Source organism: Meriones unguiculatus, chromosome 2 (genome assembly GCF_030254825.1).
Source record: "Meriones unguiculatus strain TT.TT164.6M chromosome 2, Bangor_MerUng_6.1, whole genome shotgun sequence".
Taxonomy (NCBI): Eukaryota; Metazoa; Chordata; class Mammalia; order Rodentia; family Muridae; genus Meriones; species Meriones unguiculatus.
Genome location: NC_083350.1, coordinates 10,136,918 through 10,161,294, shown reverse-complemented (window position 1 = coordinate 10,161,294; position 24,377 = coordinate 10,136,918). Strand labels below are relative to the sequence as shown.

At 40.1% G+C, this 24,377-nt stretch overlaps 1 protein-coding gene across 1 annotated transcript; it reads right to left on the bottom strand.

Annotated features, from left to right (window-relative positions):
* Positions 1–13,602: 13,602 nt before the first annotated feature.
* LOC132652270 (small ribosomal subunit protein eS12) lies at positions 13,603–14,099 on the bottom strand. The gene has a single exon (XM_060377004.1). It carries the CDS (start codon positions 14,027–14,029, stop codon positions 13,631–13,633), a length of 399 nt encoding a protein of 132 aa, XP_060232987.1. The 5' UTR covers positions 14,030–14,099; the 3' UTR covers positions 13,603–13,630.
* Positions 14,100–24,377: the final 10,278 nt, after the last annotated feature.

Here is a 24,377-nt window from a genome sequence, read left to right as displayed (position 1 = left end):
GAAAGGTATTTTCAGTCAAAAATGTTTCATCTAATTGTGGGACAGGGAGAGAAGACATAAACAAGGAAAGTCAAATTATAAAACGTTTGTATGTAGGACAATATTATCAGAATTATATTTTCATATCATGGGATATAGAAAAGTAATAATAAGAAGGAAATAAAGGGGTAGACACACTATAACAAAAGGCAGGGGTGTTCCAGATATCCTTACAGGTTCTCTGGATGAATGGGTACCATTCATGTATTTTCTGGAGAAAGTAGCAATTCTAACATCCAGGAAAGTACCGACGACCTGGAAAACCTACACAAGTGCATGAACTTTGCTGCGCACGTTGCTGTTGCAGCCTCAGTCCCTTAAATATTGTTTTCTTGAATGTAATGCTGGGTGAAGCAAAAATTAACAATAATAAAGATCATAACTGAAATGAACTCTAAGATTCTGTCTTGTGGATAAAGTATTTTTCAGCTGTGGAATATCATGTATCAGCCTAGGTCTGAAAATTGGTCTCTCAGTACTTTCCAACTTGCTTACAGTATGCAAATAATTTTTTTTTTCAGAAATATCCTTTCTATGTAAATCTCTTTCCAGATGTATATGTCCATTAGGAAAATAGCAAAATAAATGGCCACCACATTTTTACAAAGTAGAGCTCGTGAGCTTCTTCCCCCTGCTTACGTCCTGGAATCCAGGTACTGAGCATTCCTGTTGCTTTTCCTTGGGTTTCTCACGCTTAATTAAAAATTTAAAGGATCATCCTGAGTGAGCTGTCCCAGAAGCAGAAAGACACACAGGATATATACTCACTCATATAGACATGTAATATAGGATAAACCTACTAAAATCTGTACATCTAAAGAAACTAATCAAGAGAGAGGACCCTGACTAAAATGTTCAATCCCCATCCTGAAAGACAAAGAGGATGGACATCAGAAGAAGAAGAAAACAGGAAACAATCTAGAAACCTGCCACGGAGGGCCTTTGAAAGGCTCTGCCCTGCAGACTATCAAAGCAGACGCTGAGACTTATGGCCAACTGTTGGGCAGTGTGCATGGAATCTTATGTAAGAAGTGGGAAATAGTAAGATCTGGAGAGGACAGGAACTCCACAAGGAGAGCAACAGAACCAGAAATTTGAACAGAGGGGTCTTTCTAGAGACTCATGCTCCAACCAAGTACTATGCATGGAGATAACCTAGATCTCCGGCACAGATGTAGCCCATGGCAGTTTAGTGTCCAAGTGGGTTACATAGTAATGGGAAGAGGGACTGCCTCTGACATAATCTGATTGGCCTGCTCTTTGATCACCTCCCCCTGAGGGGGAGCAGCCTTACCAGGCCACAGAAGATGACAATTCAGTCACTCCTGATGAGATCTGATAGACTAAGATCAGAAGGAAGGAAAGGAGGACCTCCCCTATGAGTGGACTTGGGAAGTGGCATGCATAAGAAGGATGTGAGAGGGTGGGATTGGGAGGGGAGGAGGGAAGGGCTTATGGGGGATACAAAGTGAATAAAGTGTAATTAATAAAATAAAATAAAAAATTACTGAAATAAAATAAAAAATACTGAAATAAAATAAAATAAAATAAATAAATAATAAATAATAATAATGAATAAATATAAATAAAATAAAAAATTACTGAAATAAAATAAAAAATTACTGAATCTTGTTTGAAAGCATCATTGAATATTCTTACCAGCAGTTGTGCCTCATTAGGATAGAATAAGGAAAAGGTTTCACGAAAGCTCAAAGGTAATTACAGAAAGGGTAATAGAAGAAAAAGACCTTTTTAGTCTTTAACTTTGGAGTATCCAATATTGTAGTTTGCCAAAGTCTTATCAACTAATCAAGTCTTAAAATTCCAAAGCAAGGACACTTAAAATACACCTTTGCAGCCTTGTCACTATGTCATATGGCTGGTGTTCTTCTTGGTTCCCATTGTGGCTTAAAAGGAATCTCTCACACAGTGTTCAGTCTTCAGCATCCTGCAGAATAAGGAAGGGGATGGTCTCAAGTTCCTTGTAACAGAAACATACTTGGGTGGTACCAACCTTGACTTTCAGATGGCAAAGCACATAGAAAAATGGGAAAGTGATGGATTCTACGTCAAAAATCCAAAGAGGGCCTGGAAAAGCCCCTGCTGGCATCTCAGCAAACCTCCATGGAAACAGGAGCCAGGAGGAGACATGGAGGTTTGCTGAAGCTACTCAGATTGCTGGCCACTTCACTCCTGGGATCTTCACTAACCAGATCTAAGTAGACTTCAAGGAGCCTTCCTTTCTGTGCATGTCCTCATGGTAGAGCCAGAGATGTATTTGAGTAGTAATTCTAAGTCTAATTAAGTGAAGAGTAACCATAGCAGGAACCATTGAGTCTTCTCTCAGAGGAATAATTCTGTTTAAGTAATTCAAATTTAGTCATTAAAGACTTAGCCTTTATTCACTTTGTATCCCCCAATAAACTCCTCCCTCCTCCCCTCCCAATCTCACCTTCCCTCCCCCTTCTCCACACATGCCCCTCCCCAAGTCCACTGATAGGGGAGGTCTTCTTTTCCTTCCTTCTGATCCTAGTCAAATAGATCTCATCAGGAGTGGCTGCCTTGTCCTCTTCTGTGGCCTGGTAATCCTGCTTCCCCTTCAGAGGGAGGTAATTAAAGAGCAGGCCAATCAGTTCATGTCAGAGACAGTCCCTGTTCCTATTACAATGGAACCCACTTGGATACTGAACTGCCATGGTCTACTTCTGTGCAGGGGCCTTAGGTTATCTCCATGCATAACCCTTGGTTGGAATATCAGTCTCAGGAAAGACCCCTGTGCTCAGATTTTTTGGTTCTATTGCTCTCCTTGTGGAGTTCCTGTCCTCTCCAGATATTTTTGTTTCCCACTTCTTTCCTAAGATTCCCTGCACTCTGCAAAGGTTGCCCATAAGTCTCAGCATGTACACTGATAGTCTGCAGGGCAGAGCTTTTCAGAGGTCCTCTGTGTCAGGCTCCTGATTTGTTCCCTCTTTTCTCCTTCTTCTGATGTCCAGCCTCTTTGCCTTTCTGGATAGAAATTGAGCATTTTAGCAAGAGTCCTCCCTCTTGATTAGTTTCTTTAGGTGTACAGATTTTAATAGGTTTATCCTATATTATATGTCTATATGAGTGAGTATATACTGTGTGCATCTTTCTCCTTCTGGGATAGCTCACTCTCAGTATGATCTTTTCCAGATCCCATGCTGGAGAGGTTGTGGAGAAAGGGGAACCCTCCTCCACTGCTGGTGGGAATGTAAACTTGTACAACCACTCTGGAAATCAATCTGGCACTTTCTCAGACAACTAGGAATAGCGCTTCCTCAAGATCCAGCCATACCACTCCTAGGCATATATCCAAAAGATTCTCAAGTACACAATAAGGACATTTGCTCAACCATGTTTGTAGCATCCTTATTTGTAATAGCCAGAAGCTGGAAACAGCCCAGATGCCCCTCAGTAGAGGAATGGATGCACAAATTGTGGTATCTCTACACAATGGAATATTACTCAGCAATAAAAAAACAAGGAAATCATGAAATTTGCAGGTAAACAAGATTCTAATATACAAATTTTACTTATTTCTGCATTGATAGAATTATGTGCTGTGGGTATGATAAAATCAAAAAGCATTCCATCATCTAAAATTTAGTCCTGATCAATATAATCCAGACCTTTAGACAATCAATTGAATATTTAAGGTTTATTTTCTCTGCATCTGACTTTGAATCTGTGGAAGACCTTTTATCCCTAGTGTATGTCATAGATCCATAATTGTAGACCAGGATTTTCACTGATACATGAGAAATACTTATGGAGCATTAATATAAACAGATGCCTGGCCTTTTCCAACATGATCCTAACATAGTCTAAAGATGGTCTTTCTAGTTAATCAAACTTTAGTCTGGAATGAGATCCACCATAGAAGAATGCCTATGCTAAGATTAGAATTACTGTGAGTTCATCACATGAAGTCATTGGTGTATGTGGGCATTTACATGTGGTATGTGTGTGTATCTGCCTGCCTGCCTGCCTGTCTGTCTGTGTGCATGAATATACAAATGCTGGAATATGTGATTAACTAGGTTGGTAATAAAGTATGGAAATCCAAGTACAGCTTTCACTAGGGGTCTAATGAGCACACGATAAAAATAATGCCCACAACTAAGGGCATTACAGATAAGTTCAAGGGAGCTTTTAAAACGGAGTATGTGGTTACATAAAACTTTGTAATACAGTCACTTAACTAAAATTTGGGTTCTTAATTGTACCACTTTCAACCAATGAAATTAAAATTATTAAGAGATAATTCTTTACACATAGGTCATTGTCTAGGGAAAATTGTAGTTACTTTTTTTTTCTGAGAATCAAAGACCTACAGCCATATCCTAATTACTTTTATTTTCACTTGGTGATGAATTTACTTAAATCTATGGTTTTATGTTTTTGCTTCATTAATTACCATTCTGTTGAATATAACTGAATCTTTCTTGAATAAATAAGTTTGTGAGCCCTCCAGGACATCCATTAACAGTGTATTGAACATTTTGCTTAATATGTCTTGACCCTGGCTCTTAGCAGAGAAGTGGCTCTTTGAAAGAAGTTGCTAAAATCAGCTCTCTTTGCCATAATCAACCTCTTTCTCCCTAAAGGAAAGATTGGAGGATGAGGGCATTTAGCCTTTTATTCAGGAAAGCTGAGTTTCAATTCACTGCACCTAGGATTGAAGGCAACTGACAATGCTTCTCTTGGAGAAGCTCTTTGCACTGAATGACAGTTTCACGGAGACAATGAGATGTTAAAGTTGCTGCCATGCTCTCCTTCACTATGGTCATGAGGTAGAAAAGGCTTGTCAACAGTCCTCTCAGTGACTTTGGAAGATCTTCTAGGATTCACTACCAGCCAAGTGTCTAAAATTGAAAGTGCATTTTCCCCCCTCAGGCTAAGCTAGTGAGAAACTGCCATTTACAGATTCCCTGCTGGGTCTTGCCCGTGTTAGTAAAAGAAAGAATTGTGTGATAATAAATGTCTCTGGTACTGATCTATAAAATTTCTAACCAATGATGAACAGTCACCCCACTCAAGGCTGGGTTTCATATGCCCACAGCCAAGCTCTGCTTTCATTCATGTGCTGGGGATTCAAACTCATGTCCTCATCTTGCAATGCAGTCCCTCTTGATCACTGAGCCATCCCCATCCCCTAGACGCATTCATTGTAATGCTAATAGTAATGAATATATTGCTGTTAGAACACACAAATGTACATATGTATTTTGTTTATGTTATTTATAAATGGTCCTGGTATTTTTCTTTTCTTTTTGTAAGTGTACACTTTTGTATCAATTAAAATATTCTTGAATTCTTTATGCAGCCATACATTTCCTATTTGAACTTTTGGATATTTTAATTTGAAAAGGTTTGTGTGTGTGTGTGTGTGTGTGTGTGTGTGTGTTCATATAATTTGCTTTTCCTTTCTGGCTTTTGCTGCTGAAGTAACCCATTTTTATTTGATTTTTCTTCAGAAAAAAATTAAACAGAAGACAAATATCAATGTCATGACAAATATAGTTCATATGAATGAATTCTTTCTCTCTGCTGACTGTATTATGGAGCAGGAGAAAGACTTTTAACACAAACCATCCTAGATCTTTGAATTTGTATGTAAAACTGGCACTATTTCATCACTGCTTTTACTGAGAAAAAAAATCAAAGTCCCCTGTCCCTTCTGTAATAATGGATACTTTCAGAGGCCTTCTAAGGTCTCATTCCCCCTGTCATGTTTAAAGGGTTTATTGTTTCCAGAAGAGCTTCTGTTGCTCCCTCTGGAGACTTGGCTGATCCAAGGTAATATTAATTCTGTGTCTCTCTCCCTCATCTGAACTCAACTTCAAATGGAATATGTGAGATGAAAGCTGAAAGAGAGGTTATGTGGGCTGTCATCCGCCATTGTGTCTGAGGCATCAACTGTGCTCAGAACATATTAAGTGTCATTCTGGTAAATCACAGTTAGGAAGGCAAATCGGTTTATAAAGACATCTTTGGTCCCTTTGGAAGGCTCCAGTACTCAGAGGGCGGTTCCTTTTTCTTTCCATTTTTTTTTCTTTTTGTAATTAGAAAAATAATCTAATATTTATCTGGTCACTTTCATTGTCTCCTTCATCCCTCTTGAACTCATTCCTTATCTCCCCCGCAGAGATAAAGATCTATTGCTTTAAAATACCTAATGCATTCTCAGGATACTCAGGTGAAATGTCTCATTATTTTGGTCTAATTATGAGACCTTAGGAAGAGAACTAGGAGGAAGCAAGCTTTGTAAGGGCTGATGGAGAAAGATGGAGACGTGACTTAGCTGCTGGTTTTGAATGTGAAATATTTACAGAACAAAGAAAATACCCTGCAAGAGGCAAATGAATCCTCGCTCTGTGGGATTTGTTTTTATTTTTCAAGTGTTTTCTATTCCATTAGGCCTTCATAAGTTTGTATGGCATAATACAGGGAATGTAGAAATTTAAATAGATTTCACTATTAGCTTAAGAGAAAAGAAAGCATGAGAAAATAAAATGATCATATACTCCACCATATAAGGAGGCCTAATCATTTATCTACAATTTGAAGCAAAATCTTTATTGGGTTTTTTGAAGTGTGGGAAACCATAGGAAACACTCAACTATGCTACTTGAGGAATGTTTCAGCTTCATCTGCAATAATTACAGAAACTGGAGTAACAACATAATATATTAGCTCACCTTTCTTGTTTCTTCTTAACAAGAAATGCCAACTATTTCTCCTGCTAAAACCATTACTATGTGGTTAAGTGAAAAGAAGTTATAACTAAATAAAATTGTAAACTGAAGGTGATGCTATTCTATAGGTCTGACCCTTGGTCATTCTGTGCTAGCCTTTTGCACAAATATACAGGTGCTGGTTCTCAACATTTATTCACCTTAATCTACATTTTATTTTTAATCAGAATTAGTTTCCATTATTAGCCCTCACAAACTTCTGAAATATTTGACTTGAGGTATAATTAGAATTTTCATATTAAATGCTGTCTCCCCCACCCCCGACACACACACACACACCTGGGAGATGGGGAAAAAAAATGTTCATCTCAGGTAGGGCATCTGTGACATACCAAAAGAATTATTCCACCCATGACTAGTCAGTGAGCCAATGAATTTATTGTGGTTACAGAAAAATGGGTGATGGGTTACTTGAAGAATCATGGGTGACTCCTGAGTAACCGCATCATCAAAAAGCTTACACCAGCATTCTGACAACCCAAAGAAGCTGCGGCATCCTGGAACCCCTTGCCCAGCACGGAAGTATTACATGAAAAAAACTCTTCTCTCCTTGTGTGAAGTAATTATCAGACTCTTGAGGGCTATTCTATGACCAGGCTGTGTGGCACCCCCCAACCCCTGCCACAAAACAATCCAGAAAGAGACCTATTAATTTATTTAAACAACTTTGGCACAATAACTGGGAAGGTGTGATTTAAACTAATTTCCTAAGCTAGCCCGACTATCACCCAACTGCATTCCCCAAATTACTTGCCAATAAGTCATCCTGTCTGAGCGGGAGCTGCTCCATCAGGCTGAGTCCTCCTTCTCCATCTTCCTTCTCCTTTTTCTCCCCATCTCCCTGCCTCATTGTCCTTCCTGAGACCCCCCGCCTGCCTGCCTCTATTCTCCCCAGCTACAGGCTTCAACCTTTCTTTATGTTAACCAATCAAGAATATTGTGTATTAAAGTTTTCACATCATCATTGGTGGACATGGCTGGATAGCTACCAGATCTGGGGGGCTAGTATTTAGCCTCTGACTACACAGAGCACCAGACCAACCTCCAACACTCCTTCCTCACTTATTCAAACCTTGAAAAGTTATCTTGTCAACCTTTTAACTTCCTGAGCTTCCTGAGTCTAATTAAGTTGCATTAGCTTCCTGAGTCTTCTCTGCCTCTCGCCTCTTCCCTGTGTCACAACATTTAACCTTGACTTTTGAGGCATGACAAGTAACCCTACCTTACGGTAAGCTAGTTTCACCAAAGACAAAAAAGAAAGAAGCTTCATTCTTTTTCATGAATGGCTGAGTTTTGTCAAGGTTTGGATTCCTAACTTTAGATTTCTTTTTTCTTTCCTTTTTTTTTAGTGTAAATTGTATTAATTAGTTAATTAATTTACATCCAGATCAAAGCTGTCCCTTCCTTCCCCCCTCCTAGACCCTCCCTCCATTCCACTCTCCTTATGTCCCAATCTTTTTCTCCTCAGAGAAAGAAAAACCTCCATCAATCTACCTTGACATATCAAGTTGTAGTAGGACTGGGCACATCTTCTTCTATTGAAGCTGGACAAGGCCTCCTAGTTAGGGGAAGACCCACCTATACCACTCCTGGCCATACTTAAAAGATGTTACACCAAACCACAAGGACACTTGATCAACTATGTTCATAGCAGCATTATTTGAAATAGCCAGAAACTGGAAATAACCTAGATGTTCTTCAAGTGAAGAATGGATAAAGAAAATATGGGGGAGATTCAAGATGGTGGCACCGATCACACACCTAGGACAGCAGTGACTGTTTCCAACAGACCAAACTGTGGGTCCCAAAACACCAGTGTCTGTGTTTTCCAGGTGAGAGGAGAGCTCACAGTAAAAGAAACAATTGGGTCCAACCCCAGGTCACCCAGCTAATCCCTGGGAAAGTTCCAGGGTTCCCACCGAAGCTTGATCTCCAGCATCTAGCCACAGGCCTGAAAGCTGCTTTCACCATCCCAGACCTACATGTGGGTCTGAAAACACCAGTGCCTCGGTCTCCCAGTCGAGAGGAGAGTCCACGGTGAGGGAAATAAGAAGATCCGACATTAGATTGTGGGCACTCCTTCCAAAGAGCCATTAGGGCTCACCTCCTGGAGCAACTTCTGCTAACATGACTACAGAAGTAGTTGGGCAGGCAGAAAGTACGTGACCTGGTGACCTGACATTGGAGAGTCTGCCCAGAGACAAACGGAGATGGTGTGAATTAACCTGATCGATCTCCCAAAGCTCTCTCTTCCAAAATAAATGAGTCTGCATCTGCTTGCCCCCAAATTGCATTCACCTGACTCCCAGTGTCTGCGTAGTGACTCTGATACCTCTCACCCGCTTGGCCTAGATCCCTTGTCCTCATACACGGGCTGGACCCTTGGGAGGAGGACCAACATCACCTGACTAATCCCCCGAAAGGTTCCCAAGTTCCTGTCAGTGTTCTGTTTCAGTGTATAGCCATTCATCTTTGTATTGCTCTAACCAGCCCATGAATACCTTCCAGGTACAAGAGCTCAAAGCTCCAACCTTGGGCTTCCTGATAACTGTGAGCCAGAGGAACGCCCAAGATGCAGCTCCATAGCTTAACCAATAGCCCTAGGGAGACCAACCAGAGCTCTGGTTCTCCAAAATGGCTGCCCCCAGCAAGCACAGTGTCTGAACACAATGTCTGGGCAGCTGCAGCTCATTACCCTCAGAGCAACAAAGCCAGTGGTTGGGTGGCTGGCAGCCATAAGGACTTCCCTGGTGAGAGGAGAGTCCCTAAACTCCTGAGGAATCCAGTTAGTCCACAGGATCATACATCTGAGGAGAACCATGGGCAATTCTTTGAGAAGCATGTGTCAGAGGTCATACCCATCAATCTGAGGAGTATTCCTTCAGGACCATTCAGCTTCCTCCCCAGGACTCTTCCCTCAGCACCCCCCAGGAGTGTAGCAGGCACCAGAAACTACTAGCCAATGCCAGAGACAACCAGATGACTAAAGGCCAGCATAAAAACTAAATCAACAAAAGCCAGAGCAATATGCCATCGCCAGAACCCAGTTAGCCCATGGCAAGCAGCCCTGGATAGCCTAACACAAATGAAACACAGGAAAATGACCTTAAATATATGCTTGTGCCGATAATTATTAAGGAAACAAAAAAATCCATTAAGAAAAATAGGAAGATACAGTCAAACTGACTGAGGCCTTTAGAGAGGTCTGTAGAGAAAGAATGAATAAATCACTCAAAAAATAGAGAAAATATGCAAACAAACAGGTGAAAGAAATCAATACAATGGTTCAAGATCTGAAGATGGGAATGCAGATGATAAAGGAAGCTCAAACCGAGGAAATCCTGGAGACATAGAACATAGAGAAGAAAACAGGAGCAACAGAGGTAAACATTGACAACAGAATACAAGAGACGAAGGAAAGAATTTTAGTTGTAGAAGATTACAATAGAAGAAATCAATTCATCCATCAAGAAAAAACGTTTAAATCTAAAAAATTCTTGACACAAAACATCCAAGAAATCAAGGACATCATACTACATATTTGGGCGTGTCAGTGCACACCTGTAATCCCAGAACTCAGGGAGGCAGAGGCAGGTAGATCTCAGTGAGTTCTGGTCTACAAAGTGAGTTTAAAGCAGCCAAGGTTCAGCATGCAGGGAATCTCATGAAAGAAGGGGAGATAGAAAGACCTGGAGGGGACTGGAGCTCCACATAGAGAGCAACAGAACTAAAAAATGTGGGCTTAGGGGTCTTTTATGAGACTGATATTCCAACCAAGGACCATGCATGGAGAAAACCTAGAACCGCTACACAGATGTAGCCCATGGCAGCTTAGTGTTCAAGTGGGTTCCCTAGTAATGGGAACAGGGGCTGTCTGTCTCTGATGTGAAATCAGTAGCTGGCCTTTTATCACCTCCTGCTGAGGGGAAAGCAGCCTTACCAGGTCACGGAGGAAGACAATGCAGCCACTCCTGATGAGACCTGATAGGCTAGGGTCAGATGGAAGGGAGGAGGACTTCCCCTGTCAGTGGACTGGGGAAGGGGTATGGGAGGAGAGGAGAGAAGAAGGGTGGGGTTGGGAGGGAATGAGGGACAGGAGCTACAGCTGGAATATAAAGTGAATAAATTGTAATAAATAAAACAAAATAAAATTTAAAAGGCAGCCAAGGCTACACAAAGAAACCCTGTCTCAAAAAACAAAAAGAAAAAAAAAAGAGACATACTCATTCTTATTTTAAATAAGGTGACCAGCCATGCCAACTCCTCTGATCAATGACTAAGTTACAGTTACACAAAGATCAGCTATCCTTCAAAGGTCTCCCAAGCAGTACAGAGAAAATGGCACACTCTGTGATTCTGAAGGCAGATTTCCAACAATGTTGCATAGTAAAACCAGTAACAGTGGGTGAAAGGGGACCAAAGACCCAGGTGTCTGAATTGGAAGATGGATCTCTTGGATGCTCTGATGCTATCAGTGTAGCAGTCATTTTAATATTCCTCTCCCAAAAAAAAAAAAAAAAAAAAATGGAGCTTCCTGCAGCATACCTCATCCTTCAGCTCTTGAATTTTTTTTTCTGATTCCTTTTGTGTAATGTACCCTGGGTGTGATATAAATGCCTATTTAGGACAGATCTTTCAACAGTTTCAAAGTCTTAATACTTTCACCACTTGGAAATCTCAGCATTAACCATTACCCACTTCAAAGGCTTCTCTGACCCAGAAGGAGGGCAACACTAACCTATACGGATAAACATAAATACTCAGAAGGCAGTTTGACATCATATCTACATAACAGTATAATAGTAGATTTCCCTCAAGGGTCTATAACTTTGTTCTAAAAAGATTAGCATTTTACCAGACTCATAGCACAGAGCACGGATCCCTTGGTGGACTGAGTGTGAAACGCAGTAAGAAAATGCTTGGTGGACATCTGGGTTGTTTCCAGGTTCTGGCTATTACACAAAAAGCTGCTACAAACATGGTTGAGGAAATGTCCTTGTTGTGTACTTGAGCAAATTTTGGGTATATGCCTAGGAGTGGTATAGCTGGATCTTGAGGAAGTGCTATTCCTAATTGTCTGAAAAAGCATCAGATTGACTTCCAAAGTGGTTGCACCTGTTTACATTCCCACCAGCAATGGAGGAGGGTTCCCCTTTCTTCACAACCTCTCCAGCATGTGTTGTCACTTGAGTTATTCATCTTAGACATTCTGGTGAGTGTAAGGTGAAATCTCAGGGTTGTTTTGATTTGCATCTCCCTGATGGCTAAGGATGTTGAGCATCTCTTTAAGTGTTTCTCTACCATTCGATATTCCTCTATAGAGAATTCTCTGTTTAGCTCTGTACCCCATTTTTTAATTGGATTACTTGATTTATTGCTTTTTAACTTCTTTAGTTCTTTATATATGCTGGATATCCGCCCTCTGTCAGATATAGGTTTGGTGAAGATCCTTTTCCAGTCTGTAGGCTGTCGTTTTGTTCTGATGAGTGTCTTTTGCTTTACAGAAGCTTTTCAGTTTCATGAAGTCCCATTTATTGATTGTTGCTCTTAGAGCCTGTGCTGTTGGTGTTCTGTTCAGTAAGTTGTCTCCTGTGCCAATGAGTTCTAGGCTGTTCCCCAATTTTTCTTCTAACTAATTTAGAGTATCTGGTTTTATGTTGAGGTCTTTGATCCACTTGGACTTTAGTTTTGTGCAGGGTAATAAATATGGATCTATTTTCATTTTTCTGCATGTAGACATCCAGTTGGACCACAACCAGATGTCTCTCAATGGAGGAATGGATACAGAAATTGTGGTATTTTTACACAATGGAATACTACTCACCAATCAAAAACGAGGAAATCATGAAATTTGCAGGCAAATGATGGGATCTAGAAAAGATCATTCTGAGTGAGGTATCCCAGAAAGAGAAAGACACACATGCTATATACTCACTCATATAGTCCTATAAGATATGATAAACATAATGAAATCTATACACCTAAAGAAGATAAACAAGAAAGAGGACCCAGGATAAGATGATCAATCCTCACTTAGAAAGGCAAATGGGATGGGCATTGGATGTAGGAGAAAACAAGTAACAGGACAGGAGCCTACCGCAGAGGGCCCCTGAAAGACTCTACCTAGCACTGTATCAAAGCAGATACTAAGACTCATAACCAAACCTTCGGCAGAGTACAGGGAATCATATGAAAGAAGGGGGAGTTAGTATGATGTGGAGAGGATATGAGCTCCACAAGGACCAAATATGTCTGGGCACAGGGGTCTTTTCTGAGACTGACACACCACCAAGGACCATGTATGAATATAACCTAGAACCTCTGCTCGGATGAAGCCCGTGGTAGCTCAGTAACCAATTGGTTTTCCTTAGTAAGGGGAACAGGGACTATTCTGACATGAACTCAATGGCAGGCTCTTTGGCCTCCCCACCCCCCAAGGGAGGAGCAGTCCTGTTAGGCCACAGAGGAGGACTTTGCAGCCAGTCCTGAAGATACCTGATAAAACAGGGTCAGATGAAAGGGGAAGAGGTCCTCCCCAATCAGTGGACTTGGAAAGGGGCAGGGAGGATATGAGGGAGGGAGGGATTGGGAGGGAATGAGGGAGCAGGATACAGCTGGGATTCAGAGTTAATAAAATGTAACTAATAAAAAAAAAAAGAAAAAAGAAAATGCTTGGTTACCCCAATAGCAATCATGCTGCTATTGCTCCACTGGCCACATCTTGCCTGCAGGTTGATGCTATAGCTCACAAGGCTCACAGATGAATAAGACTGATGACTTTTTTTTTTAATGAGCCAAAAATTTTATTTAATTCATTTCTTGCATTTGAAATATTCCTCGATGACATCCTTGGCCTGAGATTCTTTGCCATAATCCTTAACCACTACACAACTGCAACCAACCACTTTCCGTGGTTTCCCCTCTCGATCGATTTTACAGAGGCCTACCCATTCCCCTAGCTTCTTGTTGTCGTCAACCTTAATCAGGTTGATCTGGTGCTCAGCACAGAGCGCCTCCACCAGCTTGACGTACATGGGCTCATCACAGTTGGATGCAAGCACACAAAGATGGGCCTGGCGCTTGTCTAAGGCTTTGGCAGCTTCGCGTATGCCACGTGCTAGGCCATCGTGGATGAGGGCGGTCTTCAGCACCTCTTGTAGAGCAGTATTGACGTCCATTACACCTCCAGCAGCAATGCCTTCCTCGGCCATGGCGGTGGGTTACGGGTGAGGCCGAATCTTGAACGCACCCGAGCCTCCGCCTCCGCGCAACTCAGCGGCAGCAGTGGAAAAGCGACTGATAACTTTTTTTCTTGCTCAGCATAGCACTTTCCAGTGCTAGGAACCTTGGCAAACATAGAGGAAGCTTCCAAGTCAGGTCCAGTTTGATTTCCCTCTGTCCTGAAAGCAAAGAGTGTGATGTCTTCAGCAGGATGCTGTTTCCATCTAGTTCTGGTGAGAACCCAAGAGCAATGGTAATAGCCTGAATTGTCCTGGGGACTTCTGCTGCCTCCCGAATCAACAACTCATAAATATAATCACACCTGGCACTGGGATTTTGTTCCATAACCTATGGCTTCTGGGACCAGGATTATCTATCCGTATGGAATAACTCTTCAGACTCTTTTGCTTTTTACATTATAATTTTAATTAACTTCAAGGCACTAGGATCCTATTTGACTTCACACATCCTTGGTTTTAAGTTAACCACACTCTGTCCCTCATCTCCTGTTTACTTCATCCTCATTTCAATTTATACCACTTAACCTCCAGTTTTCTCCCCTTTTTTTTTTTTTGCTTATCATGTTCAACTATTACCTCTTTTTATTAAGCTTCTTTTCTGTGTTACTTGTCAAATTCATCCCTTCTAGCTCCCTGGGCTTTAAAGGGACCCCATGTTAAGCATAGAACTCTGAAAGGCATCTGCATGTGAGAAAGAACATGCAGTGCTTGTCTTTCTGACAATGGGTTACCTTGATCTGTGGGGTTTTTTACATTTTCATTTGTTTATCTTCAAATTTCATAATTTCACATTTATTTATAAAAGAATAAAATTCTATTGTGTATATTCTACAATTTCTTTATCTGTTTATGAGGACATATCTCTATAGCAAGATATTGAACCTTTTATGTATATGCTCAGGCATGGTTGTTATAGTTAAATCATGGCAGCTCTTATATTTAGCTGAGAATCTCCACAATGAACTCAATAATGGCTTTGTAAATGTACACTTAATGTTCAGTGAAATTCAGGAAGGAAAAACCGGTAATGTTATAAGCGCTATAGACACAGGACTCCTGATGCTAGGTAGTGTACTCTAGACATGACATAAAAAAGCACCCATGAACTCTCAGTAACATGGTATCCTGAACAAGACTGGCATTAATGATAGGACCAGTTGACATGCCAGTTGGACAGGGGAAATGCCATATGGCTACACACCCACATGAAGGTACTCTTCTACTACTAAGACAGGAAGAAGCAGTTCCTCCAGGGATGACCACCCTCGTCAGTTTTTCAGTCCCAGCTGGTCACCTCTGGTTGCATGTACATAGAAGTAAGGCTAATTAAATTCAGTAGGCTTATATACATGTCTATGCAGTCACACATATGTATGTGTATATGTGTATGTTTATGTGCATATGCTAGTATGTGTTACAATAACAGATGGTGAATTTTTGAGTGTAAAGGACATTGGGAGAGTCAGAGAGGAGAGGAAGAAAGTTAGTGTATGAAGTTATCAAAAATTTTAATAGTTTAATTTATGCTGTAGAAAAGAGTTTCCAACTTCATGTGTCCCACCAGATTCAATACAACCCATGGTTCAATTGTATTTCATGAGTAGCTGGATCCTGTACAGAATGTTCTTACTGAAGTTTATATAGATAAAATTATTTCCTACCTTTTTCCTCAAGCACTTTCAGAGCCTCAGGTCTTAAATGGGGGTTTTTCAACCATTTGTAGTAAATTTTTATGCAAGGTAAAAAATAAGGATCTAATTTCATACTTCTACTTTGTCAAATGTCAGGTGGCTCCACTTGTGTGGTCTTATGTGGGTCATCTGCCCAACCCATTCTACATGTCTGTGTTTGTATCAATACCATGCCTTTATTGCTCTGAAATGTAACTTGAAATCAGGTATGGTGATACCTTCAATAACCATATTTTGCTAATGATTATTCTGACTGTCTGTGATCTTTTGTACTTCATACGAATTTTTAGATTATTTTGTTTCTCCAAAACATGGCACGATAGCTTTGAGTGGTATTTCATTGAATGTGTATAGCACTTTTGCTAGAATTATCATTTTCCACAGTATGAATCCTACCAAACCATGAGCACAGGAAGTCTTTCTGTCTTCTAGTGTCTTAATAAATTTCTTTCTTCACTGTTTTAAAATTTCTATTGGGAGAGAATGAGGGAGGGGCTATGGCTGGGATACAAAGTAAATAACCTGTGATTAATATAAAAAATAAAAATCAATTAAAATTTTTTTATTGTAGACTCATTCATTTCTTTAGCTTGGAATTTTTCAAGGTATTTTATTTTGTTTGAGGCTATTATGGGTGGACTTGCCCAGATTATTTCTTTCTTGGTATTATTTATTATTGGTATTTGGGATTCTATTGATTTTATAATGTTATTTTTTTTTTTTTTGCATCTTACCACTTTGATGAAAGTATTTATTAGTTCTGCTAGTGGGGTCTTTTATGAGTAAAATTATGTCTAGCAAGCCATCAAGCAGTATTTCTCTATGGTTCCTGCTTCAACCTTCTGCCTTAAGTTCATGCATTGGCTTCCCTGGATTATGAACTATAAAGTATAAGGTAAAAATGCTTTCATCCCAAAGTTGCTTTTGGTCAGTGTTTTATCCCAGCATCTGATATGAAACCAAAACAGACATTTTGCCTTAATTTTTCATTTCATGTAATTTTTTGCACTGAAATCTTCCCATCTAGAGTTAGAGCATGGGTTAAGTTTTTGTATTGTTGTATTGTATTGTTTTGTAGTTGTTGTATTGTTTTATTTTTATATTATTTTTAATTTTAATTGATGTGTCTTTGTTTATGTCTGAGCATGCATTTCATTTGTGTGTGGAGTTGCCTGAGGAGGCCAGAAGAGGGCATTGGAGTCCCTGGAACCAGAGTTACAGGAGGTTGTGAAGCCCCTGTGTGAAGGCTGATATCCAAACACTGAATTTCTGTAAGAGCAGAAAGTCCTCAACCATGGAGCCATCTCTCTAGCCTCTGTTGTTTGTGTTCAGGTTGTCATTCTTCTTTCATTGGAGGTGTTTGCAATGTTGTTCAGGGTACCAGGCTCTTCCCTACACCTGAGATGTAAGAGTATTTAAGCTACATCAGTAATTGTGTTATCTATAAAATCACTAGACCAGCTGTAATCAAGAGGACCCACAACTCATTAACTTCATAAAATGAGTATTTTTCTCCCTATTGAGTGAAAAATTTTAATTTACTGTATCACTGTTAAGAGCTGAAACTTAAAAAAAGAATCTCCAATGTATGGCAATTTAGTGTGTAGCATCTTGGACTAGAGAATGTTAAAAGGCATTAGAAATATCCTTAAAACCAAATAAATTGCCCTCCCCGACAAATGCAGCTTGGCTCCCAGTATTTCCCTTCCCAAGGGTTATCTAGAAAGAAGATGTTTGCAGCTGATCTCTCTGTGAAATTTCATTAACCAGGGAAGTTTAAATTGACCCCGTATTTAGGTACTAAAGACTCAGTCTCCCACTTCATGGTCTTGTAGAGATTCTAGTTATGGGTTACATAGTAATGGGAAGAGGGACTGCCTCTGACATAATCTGATTGCCCTGTTCTTTGATCACCTCCCCTTAATGGGGGAGCAGCCTTACTAGGCCACAGAAGATGAAAATGCAGCCACTCCTGATGAAATCTGATAGATTTAGATCAGAAGAAGAGGAGGACCTCCCCTATCAGTGGACTTGGTGAGGGGCATTCGTGAAGAAGGAGGAGGGAAGGTGGGATTAGGAAGAGAGGAGGGAGAGGTTTATGGAGGGATACAAAGTCAATAAAGTGTAATTAATAAAAGTTAAAAAATAAATAAAAGGTAAAAAAAAAAAAAGATCTAGACAGAGGTTTTCATGGCCTAGGAAACAAACACATTTTTTTAAATGCCTTACTGTGTGAAGCGTTTCTATTTAAGTAACTAATATTTGTTTCCATTGCAAACTCAAGAGTACTTTCTCTATAAGCATAACTTTCTCCCCAGAGTTTTAGTCTTTGCACAACATCCAGTGTCACGCCTCAGCTTTGAACAACACAGACGACTGATTAAAAGAAATGGGGTATTTTAATACTCTATCACAGTAATGAAAAATCCCATCTGAAGGGTCTTTAGTAGGGTCACAGAAAGAAAAACAAAAGGAAATTTAGTGAGAACTTGAAGTTTTCTTAGGTCAAATCTGTAAACGTGAAACTTTGATTAGAATTGAATAAGATCACTGATGCTATGATAGGATTGATGAAGGCAATGAGGTAAGAATTCTCCTGAAATGTGAATCTTCTGTGGAAGTTTTCCCATGAACAATTGCTTGCCTGGACAAACATCTGCTAAAGAAAACAGTATTGTGGAAATGGAGACACTGAAATAGTAAGGTCATGTTAACTTAGTCTCTAGTCTGGGCTCGGGGCACATGGATTCAGTCTTCAATGTTCATCCTACATATAGATTTTCATTATTTTTTTTTCTCAATACGCTTTTTGTCTCATGAACTACAAAGTCTAGTTTATATAACATTATAACCCCACACTTCCATTTAGATTTAGTTTAACACTTTCACTTTCTGCTGAAGATTTGTGTTGGCATAATGTTCTTGAGAACTGTGTACAGTTTACCCTTGTTCATTCAAATGCTGGTTTCTTTACCCCAGCATTTGAGTACCTGGTTTCCGTCAATACATTGCATTGAGATGTTTGCTCTGAGTATATACTGTCTCAAGTCTGTGTAAACATGCAAAGCATTTGTTCTCTCTTCTGCCAATTAAATGCCCATCAGGCAATGCTGAGCGATACATAGAATAGGGTGTGACATCCTCGTCCCATAAAGGAGGAGAAAGAGAGAAGAAGCAGATGGAGCCATGAGGAAAGAACTGGGAAACATCAGGAGAAATGAACCAGATGTAAAAAGCAAGTATAATCTGGGAAATCTGAATGGGAGGAAGCAATACCAGCTTGGAGGTTCAGGATGGAGTAATTATTGCTCATCATTGTGCTCTAAGCTAATTAATTAAATCCTACTCTCTCTGTGTGGTTATTTGGATATATAGCAGGTTACTGAGTAAGTTCTCCTTTACTATAATATTAATAAATATTAAATATTAATAATCGTTCTACAGATTTTTTCATAGAGACATTTAAAGATTATTTTTATGGTGTAAGAGTATATAATGTCAAAAATTAAGGCTTTTATTCCAAGTTAAATGAGAATTATCTAGCTACAATAAGGCCTTTATGCCTGAATAGAACCGTAATTAATGAAAAATGTGTGGCTCAGATACTACCATTAACTTTGTATAAATTTGAGCACCAGAATGGCTGCCTCCAAGTAAAATTCTCCACAACAGGAAATGATCATTTCTTCCTCTGGTCTCTAGTATGGTATGTTAATGATTACTACCTTCCAGTGAAAATACCGAAACATTATTTATTTCTGATAGTGAGTCAGAGCCGCAGGGGAAAAAAAAAAGAAAAAGAAAAACCATTAAGGGGAAACTATTTCCTTTTGGTCAAAAGAATGAAATCCCTGCCCTGAGTGGAGACCTAATCTTCTGGTTATGCAAGGCACTGACCTGGGTAAGGGAGTTCCTCTTAGGAAAACAGGACCACCTGTAGGTAGATGGGCTCATTATAAAATGAGCCATGTTAAAAAGATGGGAGGCACAATTAGCCCTTAAAAGAGAAAATGTACATTTCCATCCCAAAATTCCTGGCCTGTAGTGCAGTTCCTAGCAGATACGCTGGGAGTATGATGGATCTTTCATTATTCTGAGTCCTGGCTAGAAAAGGTATAACTTTTCTATTTTCTTCACTTCTGACACTCTTTTGACTACTGCCCAGTCTAAGTGTGCTTTTTCTGATACTTTGAGCTACTTTTTCTCTCTCTGAAGCACTACTGCCAACCATGCAGTTGTTTTTGTGAAGCATGGCTGAACTCCATGCCAGCTTAACACAGAGGGTGACTTTTTATTTCACTTCTCCATTATCTTCCAGCAACTGCTGAGATTTACAGTTTCCCTCCTCTGAGGTTATTCTTTAAACTTAGATAAAATGATCCTAGAACCTCCATTTGAATTCATTTTTAAATTATTTTACTGGTGAAACGGTGAGATTAAGAACCCCAAGAGGGGACTACAGTTTCCTCATTCTCATATGGCAGCTCCACTGGAACTCTTCCAATTCCCGACAAAAGGAGTTGTTCTCAAGAACAGACAAGCAGTGTTCAGTTTAATCATCGTAGATTATATCTTAATGTACTTTGCAAAAAATAACCAAGTGGACTGCGAGGTTCTTTGGTTAACTTTCTGAAAGTCTTATAAACATCTGACATACTTTATTAACACCTTAATGAAGATAGAAGTGTCTCTTACACTCAATTTCCAGGAAATAAATATTGCATGTAAGATTTCTATTTGTCCCAGTCCAAGAATAATGATGTCTATTAAGTTAAATTTAATCTGATGTGGCAATGATCAATACAACAGTTGTGGCAGTAAAAATATGTTGCTGACATTATCAGATGCCTAGTGCTTGTGATGTGCTCTATCCTGTGCTACTTTCAATTTGGCTCTGCTTCATACTGTTCCATCACTGTCTTTCAAATACATGTCACAATTCTACTACAAAAAGGCAGATGTATCATTGACGGTTCTGTCTTACTCTAGAATGACAAACATGTAAGAAAATTATTTTTATAGATCATTTTTCTCATTCCTGATTTTAATAAGATCCCTCTGCATTTTTATTAATTTAGATTTATGTTGGCTGTGGGTTTGTCATAGATATATTTTATTATATTGAAATAATGTCTGTCAAGATCTATTCTGAATGAAGTCATGTTGGATTTTGTCAGTCTTTTTCTACAACTATTGAGCTGATCATGTGATTTTCATTTTTTTCTTTTATTTTCTGTACTATAGCATAATTACATTATTTTCCTTTTTCACTCCTTCTTCCATATACTCCTCCTTGCTTTCTTTCAATTTCATTGGCTAATTTTAGATCAATTGCTGTTACATGCATATATGTACATACACATACAAATTCCAAAATATGACCTGCCCAGTCTATAAAATGTTAAGCATGTGTATGTTTTCAGTCATGACCATTTCTTATTGGGTTATGAGTACATTTTTTTTCAGCATTTCATATTTGAGAGAAAACGTGACATTTGTCTTTTTGGATCTGGGTTATCTCACTCAGAATGGTAATTTCCAGCTCTGTCTAGTTACCTGTGATTTGCAGTTTTTAAGATATATTTTTATTTTTATTAATTATAGTTTATTCATTTTGTATCCCACCTGTAGCTTCCTCCTGCTGCCCCTCCCAGTTCCATTCTTCCCTCCTCTTCTCCACCCATGCTCCTCCCCCAGTCCACTGATAGGGAAGGTCCTCCTCCTCTTCTATCTGATCCTAAAGAAGCTAATCAAGAAAGAGGACTCTGGGTAAGATGCTCAGTCCTCATTCAGAAAGGCAAAGGGGATGGACATTGGAAGAGGGAGAAAACAGGGAACAGGACAGGAGCCTACCACAGAGGGCCTGTGAAGGACTACGCTGCAGGGTATCAAAGCAGATGCTGAGACTCAGTCAAATTTTGGGCAGAGTGCAGGGAATCTTATGAAAGAAGGGGGAGATAGAAATACATGAAGGTGACAAGGAGAGCAACAGAACCAAAATATCTGGACACAGGGGTATTTTCTGAGACTGATACTCTAACCAAGGACCATTCATGGAGATAAACTAGAACCCCTGCACAGATAGCAGCTCAGTGTCCAAGTGGATTCCTTAGTAATGGGGACAGGGACTATCTCTGACATGAACTCAGTGGCCTGCTCTTTGATCACTTTCCCCTGAGGGAGGAGCAGCCTTACGAGTCCACAGAGGAAGACAATGCAGCCAGTCCTGATGAGACTTGATAGACTAGAGTTAGAGGGAAGGGGAGGAAGACCTCCCCTATCAATGGTCTTGGAGAGGGGCATGGGAGGAGATGAGGTAGGAAGGGTGGGATTGAGAGAGGATGAGGAAGGGGGATACAGCTGGGATACAAAGTGAATAAACTGTAATTAATAAAAAATGTAAATTAAAAAAATCCATCAAGATTAATATGGAAGATCCCAGGCTAACTGTTCAGGTAGCAGGTAGGGCTCAGTCATTTTTAATAAACATGGGGAATTACTTGGTCTATACTTCCTGCTTAGCCTTGTAAAAATGATTTTTTTTATTTGCATGAGTGTTTTGAGTGCACGTATGGTGTGTATATAAGCTACATGTGTGCCTGGTGTCGGAGGAGGCCAGGGAGGATGTCAGATTCAGTGAAACTGGAATCACAGGAGGCTGTGAGCCAAGATGGGCTCCGCAATCAAACTTTAACCACTGAGCCATCATATCCCCAGTCTCTTCCTCTATTCCCTAAAATTTCAAGACACATAGCAGATGAACATGTATAGCCTGACTACTGTCTTCATGCACATTATAAATGGTGGTGGGATCAGTCTGTGTCGCTCTATGTAACTATGCAGTGTTCGAGTTAATGTAAAACACTGCAGCATGTGATCTAGGCTGCTTTGATGAGTATCAGGAGTGTTTTCAATTGACAGTTGCTGTAATGATGATTCTATGAATACTCTTTATATTTCTCTTGGTGAATGCGTGTGTTTGTATGTGCTTAGCAGTGAAACTACTGGAATACAGTGACAAACGACTGTTTTCTTAAATGTACACACCAGGTTCCTCCCATCAATGTGCACCAGTTTGTTTCATCGATAAAACTTATTCTCAGATCTCTGTGATGGGTGTTGACAGCTGGCCCCATCACCCCAGAGCTACAGGTCTTTCCCTTTCCCGCTGGGGTCACCTTTCACTTGTCCTTCGTTATGTCTAGCTGCCCAACCCCAATACTGTGGAGGGATATCATGTCTACAATACAATTATACAATCCCTCCTGGAATTCTCCCTCTCCTTCTAGCCTCTGAAGAATCTCCTTGCTGATGCCAAAGATCACCCTATCCTAATCCAGACTCTCCTGTTTACCCAAAAGTATGGATACTTCTCTTTCAGTGGCTTCTCATCATCCCCCATTAAGACACTACTCCAGGACCCCATCTCAACCCTTGTCACTCTCAATACCATATCTCTTAAAATATAGGCAAGGTTTAAAGCCTGTCATACAATGCCTTTTTAATAAAGGTATTTTTGTCAAGCCTACTCACTTACTGTATAACACCCCTATCTGGCCTGCCCTAACGCCTGATAGCTCCTACTCCCTGGTTTAGGACTAGGCTTTTATATACCCCAGTCATTGCAGTCCAGGCCGCGGCACCTAGCCCTTCCTCCATGCTTTACCTCCTTCTGACTTTACTGATGTGGACTTTATCTAGCACTCCTTTACACCTGAATTCACACGATCTCTTTTCCATCAGCTGGGAGGACCCTGACAGCAGGATTGCATCTCAGCTCACTTGCATTGTCTGCCCCCGGAGGCTCTGAATTATCTCCCATTTCTTTTCTGGCCACTGTGCTCTTATCTCACAACCCACCACCCAGACAATCCAATATGTAAGTGATTTTTCCAGTATGTAAGCTCTGCTTTCACTGTCACAACAATATACTGCACAACTTCTTAACTTTTTATAAAACAAAAGATATAGCGTGAAAGTTTCTAGTTTATTTGGCAACTCAGTTGTGTCACATAAGTATGTTTTGGTTTTGGTTCCAAGTGTGGGATGTGACAATGTCTCCCCCCAACGCCATGGAAAACCACCCCCATGGAAAGGCGTGTGATGTTTGTCAGCTGGAAACTACCTCATGTGAGGTGCATGGTTTTTGCTAGCTGGAAAAACATCCTGTGTGGGCTCTGAAAAAGGATAAATAGAAGCCGACAGACAGGGGACATTGCTTTTTGCATCACTATGCTTTGAAACAGTTCACATTGCTGTGTTGGTTTTCACAGAGAGAAATGCTCCAGAAAACTTCTGTGTTGCTTTGGCAGAGTTTTGCCTCTGGTGGATTTGAGCCATTTGGGCAGAGTCTTCCTATTTTTGCGGAGTGGTACCACCTCTGTTGCTGTTGCTTCCTGTTTGTTGTTGCTGCTGCTGCTGCTATGGTTTGCAACTTTACTGTTTGACAACACTACTGGTATCCTGATGACTGACATTTTTGGTATATCTCCAAAAAACCCATTGACCCTAATCAGCAGGAAGTCGCTAAAAGAGTTCTATAGCCCCTTTCCCTACTAAATAAAATAGGTGTTTGAAAAATCTAAGCCTAGAGCCTCCCCTTCTGAAGTTCAGCTCTCGGTCCTTTA